The following is a 19420-nucleotide window of genomic DNA, read 5'->3' as shown; positions in this document are numbered from 1 at the left end:
AAGCCAACTCTGAAGCTCTGCACCTAGTAAAAATTTAATATAATAAAACAAATTGAAAACTGCAACATTATTTTAACCATTCACAATTAAAGTGGAAAAATTATAAGGCAGCCATTCATGGAATGATTTTGTGTACAAATGGTTTGAAAAAAGAGACATTAAAATTACAGTTCCATACAAGGAGTCAGGTAAACAGCAATGACCACGCAATGTTCTTCCCTGGAAAGCCAAGGCTGCTAAGAGATTTAATAAAAAGAAAATCAGAAATAAAAGGGTTTTTTGTTTGTTTTGTTGTTTTTTAAATTTGAGGTGAACAGAAATCTGAAACTCAAACTTCCCCACCACACCACTCCTCCTCCTCCCACCCCAAAAGAACACACTTCCTCCTCTCCCTCCCAAGTCCCACATAAAGCGGCACAGAACAGGACAGGAGCAGCAGCAGCCTTTATTCCACAGCATCTCTCTGTTACTCTGCCAAGAGCTGGTACCGCACAGACACATCTGCTACTCTCAAAAGCTCCTTGAAGGCTCTGAACTTTTCCCAAATAAACAGTATTCCTGGGTCTCCTGGATGCCATACTTTTACACAATCCACCTAGAGATGGCTCTCTGAAACCAGAAGTCAGCAGCGGGTTTTTGTGTTTAACACCTGCCCATCTGAAATTACAGGGAACAATTATCGAAACCTCCTGTCTCGGTGTGGCAGATCTACCTTCCTCACACAAGTTAATGCCAGAGCAGCTTCTGCATCTGCCACCAGGTGCTGAAAACAAAAAGATTTTTTTTTTTTAAACACAAGGAATAATAGAAGAATTAGAGCAGTAGGGAAAGTACCTGAACACACTGGGACGAAGAGAAACACAGCTTTAGTCCAATTCCTACTGCCAATTAAGAAGTCATTAACTGGGGAAAAAAAAGTGATGAGAAGATTATAGGTTTCCTAGAGGGATTTACAGAAGAAAGAAAGGAAATGCCTGGCACTTCGTCGAAGTGCTACCTGCTATTCCTACTGCCACCTACCTCACAGCAGAAACACGGGCAGAGATGGCTATTACAGGGAGAGTAAAGAGGAATTTGCTTGCAGCAAGGTCCCCTGAGGAGCAGAAAATTACACCAGATGGCCTTGACTACACGCAGTGCTTGGATTTATTGTGACAGATGGGAGATAGGTAAGAAAAGGGATATGATAAAACGTGATATTTTATTTACCTCATTAAAATACTCTGCTTCTAGAGAATAATCCTCCACGTGGACCTAATGATTTGAAAAGGTTTGGTCATTTAAGATTTTGTATCCTCCCTATGACATATCCAGAATCTTCCTTAGTCATTGCAATTTCAGCTACGTAACTGAAAATAACAGTTCAACACAGAGATAACAGAGGCAGCGAAAAGGAAACACTACTTCCAAATAGATAAGAAGAACTTTCACAGAAGTCTTATATCACATAATTGAGTGCCAAAGCGAAAGCTACGTGTTATCAGGCTTTTTTTTGCACCAATTTCAAATTGTCAATGTTTTGACTTTATATATCCCTCACCTGCTGCTCTAACTTGGCCTCTATAGTTCATGAATGATTGAGTATTACCATTCCTGGTAGCTGCCCCATCAAAAGAAACACGGCCTAAGGGATGGGGAAAAACCAAAGATGACAAGACTTCTCACCAGTAGCACCTGTTATGATTAATATGCTAGAGGTTACACCAGCAGTGAAGTAAACACTCATCCATATAAAAAAGTACTATCTGCACCCCCAAACTGCTGCAACTGTTGTGTACAAAATAAGGAAGGCTGAAGAGGAACAGTGTCAGGATACAAGTGTAACTAGCGGAGTCAGGGTTCCTGTGCAAATGGCAGATGATAAAATGTGGCTCTAGATAAATAAAAAAATAAAAGGGCATAGTACTTTTCTGCCACTGGGACTCCAGTCCAAATGTTTTCCACATACGGGCTGCTGGACCAGTATTTGAGAAACTCAAGTTTCTCCCAGAACACTGCAAGTTAGAACAGCTTCCCTACAGCCTGCGGCATGCCAGCATCATCCATCATGAATCAGCACTCACGTACATTCATCAGGCTTATTAAGGTTTGCTCTTTGGATCAGTTTTCAAGAATCAGACCTCACCCCTCAATATGAAAACTGTTTCAGGTCTGGTGGGAGAAGGACTCACCTTGCATACTTAGGCAGATAGCCTCCACTTTCAAAACTGCTGTTCTACAAAATGTAAGCATCTGTTGCTGCTCTAAGTTATTTCCTGCCTTTTTTTTTTTTTTTTTTTTTTTTTTTTTTTTTTTTACAGATCTCACAAACTCTTCAGATTCTGGAAACAAAAGGAAGGGTTAAATCAAGGTAAAATAGTGACATTACGAAGGAAGAAGGTAATTAAAGGGAAATCAGGAAGAACACCGGGAGCTCTGGTGTAAATACCCCTATATATCACTTGCACGCGTCAGTAACCTGTTCACTGAACCTTTTAACAGGTAACAACTAGTAAGTTACTTGTTGCATATGTATGTTGTAAAAACAGATTAAGGACGTGCAGCAGAGGATCTCATCTGCATCACTAATTTTGCAGTGGCTGTTCAAAACAGGATTAACTTTTGAAGCTCTAATGCCAAAGATGCTTGTTTAGGCCTGAAGTTCTATCTGAAAATAGTATCTTGTGGGAGAAGATCATTTCTAGTCATTTTTCAATGCTTTCAATGAACTTTTCAAGTTCACCTATTATATTGTAAAATACACAAATGAACGAGCACTCCTGGGGATCAATACTAGGTACGCTCCTGGGATACGCCTGCACTGTTACAAAGCCAACAGACGGAGCATCACTAGGCCGAGAGCCAGGCCATGCCCATTACTGGGCTATTAGACAAACAGGATGGTGACAAAAATGCAAAGAAGTTAAAAGGCACAACGGCCTGCGTAGTATAAGCAATAAATGGCATGAAGAAAGACACGCTCATTCAAACTGAAACAATAAGCACTTCAGGAAAGATATTTCAGGCTTTGAAAATCCATTAAAAAAAAAACAAAAATTTATTTGGCAATGTTAGCTTTAAAAACTGCAGAAAAAGTATAGCTCAAAAAGGGTACAGCATTAAAAATTTTCCCCTAAAGAAAGAATTTTATGTTGAGTCTGTGCACATCAAGCATTCCTGACTTTTCAATGCACTACAGTTATTAAAGTGTAATATAATTTGCATAAGAGAAAAGGTGCCTGACAAGAAAATGCTGTGGCTTGGAAAGGGATGGATCTTTTATCACCCATCTGCAGTGAGAGGCGTCAGCAGTTGGCCATAAGTCTTCAAGTAGATTCACCGAATCTAATGACTATCAGTAAAAGGTGAAAGCAGGATTCCCAAAGGAAAGGCGAAACGCCTAACAGGTCCACTGGAAACCCACCAGGTTTTTCTTGCTTGCTTGTTCTTTTGTTTGTTTGTTTAGAACTGCTTTAGAAACACTTTGTACTCTACCTGTAACATAAATATTTATCTATAGATCTTGTTATGTTAGCCTTAATACATTTTATTTAATGAGAAACACACACACCACTGATTTCAGTGGTTCAGACTCTTGAAAATGAGCTAGTAAAGTTCTCTGGTCCCTCAACAGGTGCTTCCATCAGATTTTTACTCCTCAGAGCCCAGAACACGTTGATTTCAAAGGACAACACAGATCTCTCTCAGGAGTAGCAGTAGTGTAATCACAGTTACAAATACCTAATTCCCGCTAACATTTTTGGTGCCTATGCTTTACTTGGTGGAAGACCATCTCCCAGTAAATACTGCCTGTTTAAAACTTATTAACAATTGCATAAATAATCAAAACGATACTCTCCTTGCTTCTATCCCTTAAATAATGGAATACACTGCAAAATTCATTTGCGCACTCTTAACCAGCTGATTTCCTACTCTAATCCTACGCTTTCTCTATAGCATTTCCTTCCTATCAATGACACCTCTGTCACAACAGCACTGTTGTCCAGAATTCTGAGCAGCCCGCGTTCGCAATACAATTAATGACAAACATTACAAGAACCGTTCACGTTGCCAAGACAACATGGAACCAATGGGGGAGAGCCCCCTTCTTCATTAGTAAGAAGACTTCAACCTCTCAAAAGGCAGCCATCCTTTGTTTTTGCTCTCAGCTTTGAAAGCTGAACTGCAGGATACTTTGGTGATTGCAATTTCATGATGAGTCGCTATGTTCTTCCCCACTCACCTTTCTCAAACTCCAAATTCCATCTTCCCTGAGAATAGGGCCAGAAGTAACAATTAAAATAGCAAATGTCTTCAGAAAAGTTACACAGAATTTATGTCCGGCTGCCAAAGTACATTTTGCTACACTAAAAATTTTCCCAGTATTCCTCATTTTGCAATCAAGGTTCCCTCTGAACTCCATAAAGTAGGTGGGATGGATGATGGATAAGACAGACAGTGATAAAGGGAGCAGCCGACATTTACTGCTCATGTCAGATCAAGGAGGAGAACGGTGAAATTCGCGCTTTTAGTGATGGTGTCCAATGGACAAAACTAGAGGAATAAGGCATCCTAAGACTAGGGCTGCCACCTCCAGACGGCTGAGTCCTTTTCCTCCAGTTGATTCAGGTTTGTGGCTATGAGCAATTCCTCCTACTTCTGGGAGGACGTGAACTGTGGCAACGTAAAGAAAAGTCCCAGCAGAAAAAAGCATAGCAACTCCGGTGGCATTGACTTCTGAAAGGGCTTCTTTGCTACTCTGTGAAATAGGAAAAAAGCACAAAGAGCAAAAATTGAAGATGAGCAGAAGTTCTTCAATCAATAATAAAACAATTCTATAAAGGTCCAGACAAAGTAAGACTTCTATCAACTCTCGTTCTCTCACAGTGACAATAGTTTAGTATGTTGCTTAATGTCTTCCACCTCACATGGGGATAGTGACATTATAAAGCTGATGGGAGACAGAAAGAATTATGAACCTTGTATGATATTCATTTCCCTTAACTCCACCGCTAAGCTATGTTTTGGGCAGGACAAACATCTCAGACCTACCTTGCTTAGCCCCAGGTATGTCACCATGGACATAACAGGTGCTGCCAACGCAAAGACCAGCAAGTGTTTTCTAATTCGATTCCGTTCCAGCCCAGCATGCATCAGGAAGGAAACCAGGCCAAAGGCAGCTGGTGCCTGCAAAAAACAATATTTACTGGTAATACAATTCCTTCTAAAATTACCTGAAATACGCGATAAAGATTAAGTTGAAATATGACTTACTTCACTGGAATGCACAGATTTCAAAGAAATTCAGGGAAGGCACTTATATGTTTCAGTTAACCCAGATAAACAGAATCCTATACAATACTCTGCCTTAAGAACACTACCTAATGGGAAGCCATGTTGTGCCTATCATTCAAGTAAATGACATTTCGTATTTTCATCAGCCTACAAACTATTTTATTTATTTGTGTTGCAATAAAGACACAGAAAAATATTTGAAGGTCTCCAGAGAAGAAGAAATGTGAATTAAGAAAACTGTGAATTAAGAAAATCCTGTCCATCTCAGCAAACTGCAGTCCTAGCCCTGTTTTATGACCCATCTTTTTTGGGGTAGCAACACATTTTAAAAGTTTCTAAAGAAGAAATTAATGGAATGATCTCCAACTGCAGACTCACAGATATGGATTGCTCTACTCATATCGTCAATTATTTCTTTGCAAAAAGAAGGGATAGAAACAAGAGTTGAGACTGTTCTCATGCTGATTCTAGAACGAGGACTGCAGTTATAGATGCGCAATGCTATTCTATTAGTGCAATGCTGGGAAAGGTACCAGAAGTAAAGATATTTGTGTAGTCATAAATGCTCAGGTGTTCATTCTGACTTGAGCGGTTGCTATAAACCCTAAATTTCCATTAACTTCTGTAATTTCTTTTTTTTTCCATCCTGATATTATGCATTCTTAGATTATTCTTTTTTTTTAAATAAAGCTGAAGCAGAAAAATTCTACAATTTAACATGGAAGGGAAAAGATTCCCAAAGAGAGAGAGCAAATGAACAGAGACTGAACAGCTCCTTTGGTTTGTTCATCATTCAGTTATATTTCTATTCCCACTGTGAAGCAAATACTTTTCTATCCCCCCCACTAACATCCAGTTTCTTATTCACAAGGTGCAGCTGTCCTGCTCATAGAGTTTACTGTATTTTTACTCACATAAAGACAATACAACTCCACCCTGACAGTACTACTCAAGACAAACTAAAATGTATTAGAGCTGGTTTTATGTGCAGTCTCTCCTTTAAAAAAAAAAAAACTTAAAGAAAGAAAATGAGGGGAAAAAGTGAGAAAGACGAGCATCAATCTGGATCAAAAGAAAAGAATCCAAAAAAATGACCACAAAAGATATATTCTTTCAATATCACATATTTCTTGATAATCTTTTGGAGAGAAATTTTCTTTTAAAATTGTGCAACTGCAAAATTTAAGAAGTCAGTTAATTTGAACATTACAAATAAAAAATGAAAAGTTATGTTTGGCATTAGCTGTGAAATAAGCTTCACAGCAACATGTGACACTGTTATCACCACCTTTAAAGAGGTTTACATAAAGAATGGTTTATTGCATGAACATTGAACAGATGTACTAAACCTGAATTTCCTAACATTTGGGACATACAATAATACAAAATCGTGCCTGCATAAACGTATGACTAACTATTGTAATATACGTATGCACTGCCATAAGTCATGTGCATCAGCACACTTATATAGCCAATCTTTGCATAAACATTAAGGAAAAAAGATCTTTCCATCTTCACTGCTTGCCTGTTATCATTAACAAAACGTTTCAAAGTTTTTCCTACAGAAGTGTCATGATTGATGTTGAAGCTACTACAATAACACAAGTAATCAGAAGTTATTTTTTAGCCCTCCAATACTATGTAGTTTTGAAAGACTAACCCCACACACTGTGAAACCCTTCATAACATGAATATCCTTCCTATTTTTTTGAGAACAGAGGTAAAAAAGATGTGAACAGTGTAAAAAAAAGCTGTGTAACAGCATAAAAGTTTGTGTCCTTGAAAATACTAACATATAATCCTGTAGTCCACCATGCAGAACTTGTTTGAAAACACCTTTTATAACAACAAGATTCCTTAAAAAAAAAAGAAAAAGAAAAACCCATCCCTCCCCACCAAAAATACTAGCTAAAAGAACACCAAAACACCTTGTTTCATAAAAAGTAAGGTGAAGCTGCTATATTTCTTAATGAGCTGTTCTTCTGTTCCTGCATTTGGGAGACTCCTCCCAACGACTGCAGATAAATTAGGCAGTAAGAAGTCTGAATTTCTTCTCATTTGCACCTCATTCAGACTTACATCCATCATTTACTATTCTGTCATACATCATACCAGTGCTTTTTGGTCCCTGCTAACCTGTTCATTTCAATGGGATAACACTTCCAGATTTCACCATCAAGGAAATTTAAGATCTTTAGTAATGTCTGTATGCTTTAACAGTCTTTTAATGAATAAAGAACAGATTTTCAGTTGTTGACTTACCTTGTGCAACATAATTGCAACAAACACTATCAACTGGACACTAGTTTGAGAAGTAGAAGCTGCTGCACCCAACGCAACACCATCGGCTGAAAGAGAAGTAAAAGTTCCTGGATTATTCCTCCACATAAATTTCAGCTGCCCCCCCATAATGGCTGGGATCACAAAACATTCGAGAAGTCCTGTTACTCAAAATACTATTAAATAAACCAACCCAACACATAATTCATTCCCCTTTGTTTCTTCAGGTAAAACAATTTGAGGATTTCAGACAACCCACAACAGGAGCTGTATCACTTTCCCCAAGACCATAAAAATTATAATGAGAATGTATACAGCACTGACAATGTCTGACAAATTATAATCATGTAACAAGATTACTAATTTTAGTTTTCTGTTGTAGAAATGCTGTCTGTATAAATTTTTAAAAAGCTGCTTTAGATTCTTAACATTAAAAGAACTTTAATTACTACTCTTTAAACGACTGTTTAAATAATTTTAGTACCATTTAACAATTTTATTGTCTAAATGAAATAGGAAATAGATACCGTATTAATCTGTACTATATAGACACTTTGTTTAGTGAAATACCTTTTGATCAAAATTAAGACATTTACACAGTAGCTGTCAGCAGAAGAGATTAAAAGGCATCATATTTACACTATGGATATATAATAAAGGATTACAACATGAACATGGGCTGACTGCAATACATGCTTCATTTTTTCAATCCCTGCAAGTCAACATAAATGTTTCAGTCAAACCTTTAAGCTCCACCCTATAATTTCCTTTTTCCACATGATATTATTTTTCATTTTTTAAAAACACATCTGTACTGACAAGAAACCCAAAGGTGTTTCATACTATGTATCAAATGTGTAAGCATGTATCAAAATTCTGCAGCTACAGCAGCCAGCAAAGGACAGGCAGAAAGCGTCACACAATTTTTAGATTGGAAAAACAAAGAAGGGAAAACACAGCACTCAAAATTCTCTGAAACATTCTGAGTACTGCAGTATGTTTTCTTAGCCACTTTTGGTAAAAAGCCTTAGTTCTTTCCCCTCTTTTTTTGTTTATAAAAAAGCCACCTTCAAAACCAAAATGCAAGTGTTTCTATCGCACCTAGGGACACGCAACAGAGCAACAGAAGCCCTCAAGTTCTAACAAGAGGTCCCTCATTACCTGCAGCATGGACCACTAATCCCAGTGTTGTGGTGATCTTGGAGTTGCCCGATCTAGCAGCTTCTGGATCTGAAATGGTCATAAGGCAGGCAAACATAATGAGAACAAATACACAAATTACGCTGGAAGAAAAATTGTAAGTATCACTGCACATCACTTACCTGTGATAAGCGGTTCAGGCAGCTATACTCAAAACTAACAGCTCTTGTATTTCTGCATTAAATTTATTATAAAATAGTTTGACACTTAACACCTTCAAATCACCCTAAGTTTCATCAACAAGTAACAGAATCATAGACTATTCTTTGCAACTTACAGGATCACTGATACAGGCAGTGCTGGCTGTTTTTCTTCAGCTCCTGAAACCAAACCTTGAAGTTCTTTGCTACCAAGGGGAAGAAAATCTAGCTTTCAGATCCCGAACTCGAGTTACACCAACGGTCAGGATGCTTCCCCCTCCCCACCCCCCAGCCCAGTTTTCCTTCAGGTGAAAGATCTGCGACAGTCCCTGTTGCACTGATTCTCTGGGAATTCCCAGTAAGCAATAAATTCTACTTCTTGTGGGGGCAGTTGCAAAGATTTCAGTAGTTTTCCTGACCCAGTGTTTTGACTGCAGCTGTTTGACAACTACTCTGAGGATGCTTTCATGTTAAATAATTATACAGACCAGCCCATATATCCACTGTTATTGCAAGCAGCAGTGAAAGTGATACGAGGAAGCTGCATTGGTTATCACAGTGATAAGTCCTATGCAAATATAGGAGCATATTATTCAACTGTTTAATTCCAGAATAGTTCAACAGGAGTTATTTAATTATACCGCAAACATGCTTACACAGCTACTTTAACAAGTCTGCACTGCTGCCAGAAGAGAAAAATAGTGTTCCTTTTCTCCTGCCTGTCCCCTTCCTGCAGTCTCACATCACGGAAGTGAGCTGGCTAAATAAATTAACGTACTCTCTTCCAACAGATTGGTCTTCTGAATCAAGGAGAACCTATGTGAGCAATTGCACGGGATGACTGTGCTGGTATACTCATGTCAGAACAGGAGATCAGTCACAAAACACGTTTTCTCAAGTTCTTCAACTGCATTGATTGATCAGAACTAGAATTCAAAGGGACGGTCGCATTTAAGTTCGTACCTCCTTCCAGCCTACAGAATTTTTCTAGTTTAGAGAAAGTAAAATCTAGTTACATGGAAAAGGAAAAACTACCAGGCACTGGTTCAAATGAGAAATATTTTTCTTCAGTAGCTTTAGGAAACACTACAAAAACATTACTACATCTCCTGTGATAGGGGTAAAAACAAGACAAAGCTTTCCTTAATAACCGATTTCATACTGTGCATCTCTTAACACAGACCACAGCCAATTTTGTCCTATTTGTTCTAAACAGAGACATGGAAAAGGGTCATAATCTGTACAAGCCACTGATTTTCCTGGCAGTGGCTCACCCACGTCCCTTTGTCATCCTTACTAGCAAGGTTTTCCTTGAAAATCCAAGGAAGTGAGCTACCATGCCTGTGGCTCCACTTATGCTTCTGAAACGGCGTGAAATGACACACAGCCCCTGAACTTGCCTCATAACTGTCCCATCACACTGACCCCATACAAGCATTTGTGCAGCTGCACCATGAACTGCTAAGGATGCAAACAAAACATTTCCCCCCCAGCTCCTTCTTTGCTGTGGTGTGTGTGTTCCTTAATTTTGGAGGGGCAAATTCTACTAACAGAAGAGACTACGTGGGGAAAAAATGAGCAGCCCGAGGCAATAAATGCCTTTCTCAATGACAAAATACCTTTGGTGCATTTTAAGCTAGAGTCTGGATGTGAAGCTGCAGCAAGAAACAAGGGCAACTGTGGGCATTTTGAGAATCTTGCAACAAGTTGAGAAATCTTTGGACTTCGCAGGAAGCATTTTCAAGTGAGGCTGTAGACTAATACAGGAGCTCAGCCGTGCAGTTACAGTAAGGACCAGAGCTTAAACGTAGTTCTTTCTGCAGTCTTACTTGTGATAATTTTTTGGTTTTTGCAAATTTTAGCTACATGTATGACAATTAAGTAGGAAAAATAATGATGGTAAGACTAACCTGACGTTTTGGGGAAAGCCAAAGAAACCCCCTATAGGCGATACTGTAAACCAGACAATAACTCAAGTGTCAAGTCACCCTCCACCACCACACTACACGTGCCTGCAGTTATTTCACATTAATGAAGCAAGCTCTCAAATTATGCTGGATTCCAAGACAGGTTTCCAGCACAAACATTTCACACAGATCCTGCTTTATGTTTGTACAGCACCTACTGAAATTCTGGACGTGACTGGTCAAATTAAATCCCGATAGCATTGAAAAAAGTCACACCTTGCTAATTAGAACTAATTAGCAAGACTAACTGAATGTCTCTTTACTTACCATCTGTAGAGTGCACATGAGAGCTGCCTATCTGGTCAACCAGAAGCATGAAGACAAAGCCAAGGACAAGAGAAACACCAATGTAGGCGTGCAACCTGGAATGGTCGTGGCCATACTCATGTACAACCGGGATTTCTGCGACCTTCTCAGACTCCACCACGTGCTGCATCTCGCTCACCGGGTGATGCTTCCCTGCGGCAGCCAAACAAACAGATTACGAGACAGTGGACGAAACATGGCGTGGTCACTTTTCTCAAAACATTCCTCATACATTCTTAGACAACACACAGAAATCATTGTTTAAAGTTTTTACTTAGCCCCGTTTCCTAGGATAGCACACATTTCATAGAATCATACAATGCTTTGGGTTGAAAGGGACCTTAAAGATCACCTAATTCCAACCCCCTGCCATGGGCAGGGACACCTCCCACCAGCCCACGTTGCTCCAAGCCCCATCCAGCCTGGCCTTGAACACCTCCAGGGATGGGGCATCCACAGCTTCTCTGAGCAGCCTGCTCCAGTGCCTCACTGCCCTCCTAGCAAAGAATCTCTTTCAAATACCCAATCTGTATCTACCCTCTTTTAGTTTAAAATCATTATTCCTTGTCCTATCACTACACCCCTGATAAGAGTTCCTCTCCTGCTTTCTTGTAGGCCCCAGACATTTGTCTGGTTTAACAAAGTTAAACCAGTTTCCAGCTAATAAGTGAAGAATCTTATCAGAAGAATCTTAAGTGAAAAATTTGCTGTTGGCAGAAGGAAGGCCTAGACATAAAGAAATACACTGTTAGAAAGGTACAAGCAAAGATCAGGAATAAGAAACAGCACTGATTAAGCAAGTTTCCATCAGAAATTCTCACTTGCATCAGAAATTTCCATCAGTTTCCATCAGAAATTCTGAAGTCTTCACCTTAAAAAATGTTACTGATTTTAGTTTAATTTTAATCTCATTTAAGGGTAAAAAGGACTAACAGGATTAGCATACAGTACTTAAGAAAGTAGAATATTAACTAGATTGTTTCACTAGTCTAAAAGCAACCAATGTTTTCTCAGTATGAGAACAGGCACAGGCTTGGAAGGAATTATCATTCAGCTCTGGAAAGCTTTCTGACTTCCGAAGAGCCAATTTGTTGTGCCTGAATCAAGGTAAGGATGTAACAAATTTAGACAAGAATAATCACTACACTTCAATGCAAAATCTGTCTGCATTTTTAAGGTTTACTCTAGATATGCTGCTACCTAAAAAAATAGTATAATATCAATCACCCTTTTAAAAAAAAAAACGGCAACAAACAAAATGGAGCACAGCACATTACTCCTTTTCTAACATCTGCGGTATAAGCGACAAAAGCAAAACTGTCATTTTTGAGAGGTTTTTGGTTGGCAACTTCTGAAGTTTCAGACACCAACAGTAAAAACGTGACTGATTCAACTCGTCTTTATGCTGGAGTATTCACACGTTCTTGGATTTGCCTCAGTCGTACCACCCTCCTGCACAAGATGTTGGCACCACGCCATTACTACGGACAAAGAGCATTAGAATAGGCTGGCTGATTGAAAGACTTCACACACCTCACTTTGCTGCACAAGATCAACCAATAAATCAATTTGGACCAAACAATATTGTTGCCATCTCTATAAAAAAGATAACATTGCTTCAGATTATTTCAAGATGCTAGACGTTGTGGGTAATTCACAGCAACCACAGTCAGGCAGTTTCACCAGTTAAAGCAAAGGACCACAGTCACCAAGGAATTTTATGTATTGGTAATACTTGGTTTCACTACGTACATACGTGCATAAATAGGTTTAGGAGCAAATACTAATCTGAATCATGGCATGCTGTTTGCTCTCACTGCAGCCTAAAAGGTCAAAAAATGAGCAGTTATTTATTCTGCAGCCTGGGGGAAAATACAGAGCGGTAAGTGACTTTTGTAACAATGGCAAACTCTTGTTCTGATAACAGGCAACCAGAGTTAAATTACACTTGGAACTGGGCAAACACAGCCCATATACATACATACATGTGTGTGTAAACCATATACAGCCTTAAGCCTCGGCGTTCCCTTCAGCACCTTTCTAGACTTAGTGACGTAAATGGGTGCAGTTGCAAGAGCTGTACTGAAAGCCGATAAGTTCTAAGAATCTTAAGCTTAACTTTGAATATCCTACTTCTCTAAGAAAGGTATCACAAGTATTTTTGTAGTTAAAGCCGTAACATCTGTGATTTTTGCCTCTCTGCAATATAAAAATAAATAAAATCTCATTCTCTCTTGCACCTACAAGAAATGAAAACAATGACTTAGGATTTGATTAGCAAGTGCAATGTGTTGGGCAAAATTAAACTACAAAGAAGACTACAGAAAGCAGAATTATCTGGAAGAGATCATTCTCTTAGTGTCACTTACACATTTCCTTACAGACAGAATCACTTCACTAATAATACTGTGAGCTCGGAATTGAGCCTGAAGTCATTCACAGGAAAAAAAAATCTTTTTTACTAGGTAAATACTTCTGACATTTCCCCTGATAATATAATATAAAAAATATAGATTAACAGCTCTAAACATCTGGATGTAGATATTATTCGTGAACAGTACACCACATTTAGTGAAAAACATGCAAATATTCACAGTAATTGTATTTACTGCTATCCATATCATTAGAAGAAAATTTATTCTACTTTGAATTAAAGTGGAATGCAGAGCAAACCCACAACTACAGCTCATTAGAGACATCCTACATTAGAGTGCACAAATTACAGTACAGTATAAAAGCATAATCAGAGGTTCTTTTACTTCTTGATAATGGATGATTTTATAGATTTGAAGTAAACAGAAGATAATAAGTGAAACAACATAAATTTAGTGGAAACTAAAGCACAATAGATGAAAGCATACTCCTAAAAAGAAATGTAAAAGGTTGTTGAAATAAGAAAAATGCAATAGCACACAGAAACCAGAGTATTACAATTATCTGTCGATTACAGATTAGGAACAATGGGACATCAGACAATTGCTGATTTTTCTAGTTTCAACTTCATAGGCCTTACTCCTGTGACTGTTAAGTTGTTGCTGTTTACCACTGTCTGTATGATACTTCCCAGCGTGCTCAGAATCAGAAAGTTGTCAGAAGGTAACATGACAGCACGTCACGCCAAACTAAAGCAAGATTCAAAGGGCACTCCAGACAAAGGTAACGGGCCCCAACTATTCAAAATAAGGTCATAACCTCAAACTGAGGATTTTCCAAGACTTCTGGGTACAAGATGTGCTTATACCACCCAAGACAGAAATGTCTCCTACTCTGCAAATTAGCCCCACGTAACCACGATTTTCAGTCAGGTGCCTTAAGGTATCTTGGTTCCAGCTTCAGACCATTTTAACTGGCTTGGAACAGCCCCCCAGCTTGCTGCGGGCAGGAACAGCAGCTGCCATCCAGCGTTCTTTCTCCACACTTGTGAGAACCTATCCATACTTCTGTAAGTTCTTCAGTTTCAAAAGAGAAAACTCTTACATGGCAAGTACACATAGCATAACACGTACACATAAAGCACTTCCAGCAATTGCTGAAACGAGAAGTGATCTACATTACGAAATGCAACAGCAAATAGTCGATGAGTCCATTCTCACCCAAAGACATCCCTACACCTCATCAGAGGTTCCAGTGAAAGTTAAACTTTAACTCTCCCCACAATAAGAAACATTACACATGACCCAGCATAACGGGCTATGGCTCCATGAGCAGTCTGTTACACTGGACCCGCAAGCGACCGGATCGCTCGGCAAGAATCACCTGATCCGCAGCCTGATCACACTCCTCTCCCAAACCACCAGAAACGTGCAGTATCTTATCTACGGCAGTTCTGTATTTGTACGCGGGCTTTGTGTCATACTGTGAAAGCCCCTGCCAATCTTACCTTAAAAGCCCTACAAACAGGCCCCACTAAATAATAAATCACGGCCTAGGTTATCTTGAACATGGCTATCTACATAGTTTTTGGTTCTTACCCTCCAAAATGTCTTCATAAAGTGCATGTACTCCTTCAGGCACAATGACGGCCAAGGCAGTTCCGCACAGCAGCCCGGCGCCCAGAACAGTCACCAACTTTAATCTCTCCTGCAAGCAAGCACAAAACAAGTATCACCTTTACGAAGGAAAATGCTTCCCTTACTCTCCCTCATTAACAGAGGTTAAATGGGGGATGGGGAAGAAGTGGAGTGGAGGAGAGAGAACGACCCACGAAACCTCTTGCTGATTTATACTCAGGAGACCTGGTTGCATAGTCCTATATTTCTAACTTGCTGAAATGTGAATGTACTCAGTGTCCAATACAAACAACTGAAATAGGAAATGAAAGTTGGAGACAACCCATTAGACTAGCAACATCAGAGAAGTGAAGTGGTGCATACTTGAGAACAGCAAGGATTGTCATAATTGACACTAATGTTTTTTGGGGGCTAATTTGCACCCAAGACCTCAAATTGCAAAGCCTGCAGAGACCAAGGATCACGGAGACTATGTCTGAATTGGAGCATGTTCACAATTCTACGTTTTATCTCTACTCTGGGTTTGCTATCAAATACCCTTCCCACTAGAAACCTACTTAAACCTGCAAGTTCCCTAAAGCCTCTCCTAGGTACAGCACAACACAGGATAAATCACCCGTTCCTGAAAAAGTCAGGCTAAGTAACAAAGGAAGATATATAAATAAAGTAAATTGCCAGATAAAAGAAAGAAAAATGAGAGAGACAAAAATATAAACGCCTCTACAAATGCAAATACGTTGGTCAAATAAGAGTACAAACCACAAAGTCAGCTATATTTATATAACAGAAAAAGGCTAAGAAAAGTTTTAGGACCGCAGAAAAAATAAAAGGAAGATTTTAGAGCAAAAAAGCTCTACCTTCACCTACAAGTTTAGAGAGACACAACAAACCAAGTTAAGCTGTTATAAGATTGTTATAGGAGATGAACTACGTTTCAGTCTCTAAAACAACCCTTGCACAAAAGTCTGTCCTAAAACTGACATATTTTAATGGCATTGTATTTAATAGGGTATCACTGAAGAAGAGAGTTTATTTAAAAAAAAACACAGTTGTGAATAAAAAATAGTTAAAGAGAAGTGTACTTTTGTGTATTTGAAAGATCTGATGATGTGTTCTATGTATTCAAAAAGGCGTCAAATGAAGTTTTATGCAGCAAGTATAACACAGAATTACAAACCACAGCCATCCCTTGTCCCCCCTGCAAAGAGAGCTTTTAAAATACACGCCAGTTGGTTGGTTTTGCAAATTTGTAATTAAATCTTAACGAAAATTACATAAACTTAATGCTTTTAAAGTACAGTAAACAAAAGTAGTTTAGTTTATACTCCAGGAAAAGTTTCTACATGCTTAAAAAATACCACAATGGGTAGGTAGACATTTGACACCATAAGTAACGACTGTTTTCCTAGTTATATTCTAATTTTGTACCAAACAAAACCAAAAAGCCAGGGATGCTGCCCCTCTCTCAACTGCAGTACTGTTTGACTAAATTCTATTTTACCAATATAAGAACAGTTCATTATACTTTTTGCTTCCCTGTGACCACAACACTGACAGGCTACAGTCAAAGTCACATGCTGAAAATGCAACTATATAGGTGTCATCTGCTAGACTTCAAAACATGACAACTTGCAGAGGTCACTCCTGAACTAGCCTGTAACACAGTGCATATAGTAACCACGCAAAACTGGATCCTCGTAACAACTGGGTATCACCTGTTTTGTGGCAGAGCCATCACCTTCCATGCACAAGAGGACCGCGTGCCACCAAATAGCAACGTTAGCTACCAGAGCCCTGGAGACAAAGGTCTGTGCTCAAACATTGTGAAACCACTCGTAGCACAGACACGTCGTGCCACCTGCCCTCTCACACGCCGCAAGGACAGGCACCGCTTATCTCGCCTGCACAGGTGACGTTGGCATAGAAGAAACAGGAGGCTCTCGACAGCACAACGGGCTTTCTGAAAGCAAGCCAAGTGGGACCATAGGGAAACAATTACAGCATCAGGGAAAACGTGAGTACTAATATGCAAGAGATGTAAAGTTTCCATCAACATGCATGGTACGGTTGCATGTATGACAATTACAGTTGATAAATCATTAAACAGTGGCAATCTAGATGAAAAGATTATCTTCCACACCCACTGTTCCCAAAGTAGCTTTGCCAAAATATGATGTTTCAGAATGAAAACAAAATGGTTTTACACTGCAGCACTATATTCTCTCTTACGCTGTGTGTGTGTGTTTGCCAAAAAACATCTCAAGTACTACTGCAAATACAGAGTACTGCTTGAATTTGGATATCTGTGAATTTTAAAAATGCATGAAAATAATAAACACTAACAAGTTACTATTTCAAGAGAAGTCTGCATTTCTTTTTCAATATGAAATACTTCAAAACGGTGAATACAGCTACCTAATAACTGCAGCTTATCCAGACAGGCATCCAGGAAATCAAACTATTTCGGTTCCAAAACCCACTCATGTCTCTTCTTAAGAGCAGCAACAGAGTAAATGCTGTTAAAAAATGTACAGGGAAAAACCTAAATTCCTCAAAACACCAAGCTGTTCCACAGCTCAGTTATTTCTTCGTTTAAATCTTCATGTCATTGAAGCTCTTACTTGGACCTAGCAAAAAGTAAACAGTCCCATTCCAGTCAATACTGCGAGTCTTTATTACCCAAGGGAAGATTCAAACTACCTGAACAACTTTTTTTTTGTTTTGAGCATTTAGGCTACAACTTCAGAGAGCCTCAAGTACTGGTAGAGTGTGGTTTCTGGCCCAAGGTCAGTCTTCTAGAGTACTTCATGTAAATCGGGATTAAACTGAAAATGTGCATCTGCCTGCAGAAATAAAGCAAAGAGCTGTTCATCTGTACCTTTTCACCACTAATGTTTAGCTATACCAGGCTTTATTGGAGCTTCAGACTTTCAAGAATATTCAAGTGTAATTAAAAGAATAGAAACAAATAAGAAATCAAAACACAAACAATCAGGTCCACAATTAAACCCATCTGAAGAAATGTATTAATTAACAAATAATTTTATTGTTCTCCATCATCTGGATTTATTATGTACAGCATTAATTTGCTTTCTACTTAACCATGATAAGTACCCAGGGGGAGGAGGCATTTTTCTCTATTACCACCTATGAAGCTTTTTGCAAACCACATAACGCACAGCCCAAACAGCCATTTCGATTTTAAATTGCCAGTGTAGCAGGGGGCCTAAGCAACCGTTTTAAATAAAGCGATTGTAACTTCTCATCAGACACTTCCAGGACCGGTGTTCGCACATAAATCATTTCCACAGACACAGTTCTGTTGTTAAACCAGCAAAGCAGACAGATCCTTAAAACAGCAAGTTTACAGCAAGTGTAAAATCGAATCGAGGATTTCCGAGAGTTGATGAGCCCACGATAAACTCGTTTGTACACGTGTGTGCTGCTGGTAAAGCACTGCCTACGCAGAAGGCTGGCAAGTGCGTGACTGCTGTTGATGCCGAGTGCCACGTTTCTGGATTCCCACCGACCTGTATTCCGGCAGCTGCCGGGAGTCCCAAAACAGGCAGGGACTGCCTGATCCAACCATACAAACGGGTATAACCTACACAAACACCGGGCAAGAACACCACCTCCGAACAACACGAAACACAGCCGGAGGCAGCAGAACTGCGCACAGCCGCCCTCCTTTGAGGCGCGCAGTAGAAGTTAAGCCGGGACTCCAGGCATTTCTGACAGAAACTCGCAAGGAGCACCAAGCCCGGCTCCCGCCGCGCCTGCCCGCTACGCGCCTCAGCCTCTGCTCCGCCTGGGGCCGGAGCGCTCCGACGGGCTTCGGCTCCCTCACCCGGCCTCCGTGCGGGTTTCCAACGAGCACAAGCGGACCGCGCCTCGCGCTGCCCCCTCACCTCGGAGAAGTTGACGGCCAGGGGGATGATGCCCGCCACATAGCAGGCCACCAGCATGGCGAGGGACAGCAGGCAGATGGCAGGGAAGTCATCCATGGCGCCTGGCGGCGAGGTCCGGCGGCGAGCTGCCCGCCCCAGCCTCGCCTCACCTCGCCTCACCTCACCTCAGCCCGTGCGGACGCCCAGGGCCCAGGCGCGGCCCCGGCCCATGGCTGCCCCCTCAGCGGCTCCCCCTCAGCCGCCCCCTCACCGAGCGGCACCGCGGCGCTTCCCCTTCCGGGCCTTCCCGGCTCCAAGATGGCGGCCGCCCGCCACCCGGAGGCGGGAAAGCGCGG

The 19420-nt window shown here is 40.2% G+C and overlaps 1 protein-coding gene across 1 annotated transcript; it reads right to left on the bottom strand.

Moving 5' to 3' along the window:
• Positions 1–18: 18 nt before the first annotated feature.
• Positions 19–19382, bottom strand: SLC39A9 (solute carrier family 39 member 9). The gene is made up of 7 exons (XM_083836818.1): positions 19086–19382; positions 15139–15247; positions 11129–11320; positions 8716–8784; positions 7537–7622; positions 5032–5166; positions 19–4738 (listed from the first exon to the last, which is right to left on the bottom strand). Exons 1-7 carry the CDS (start codon positions 19179–19181, stop codon positions 4508–4510), a joined length of 918 nt encoding a protein of 305 aa, XP_083692944.1. The 5' UTR covers positions 19182–19382; the 3' UTR covers positions 19–4507.
• Positions 19383–19420: the final 38 nt, after the last annotated feature.

This window comes from Anser anser, assembly GCF_964211835.1.
Source record: "Anser anser genome assembly, chromosome: 5".
In the NCBI taxonomy this organism is placed as follows: Eukaryota; Metazoa; Chordata; class Aves; order Anseriformes; family Anatidae; genus Anser; species Anser anser.
This window is presented reverse-complemented; position numbering and strand designations above follow the sequence as displayed.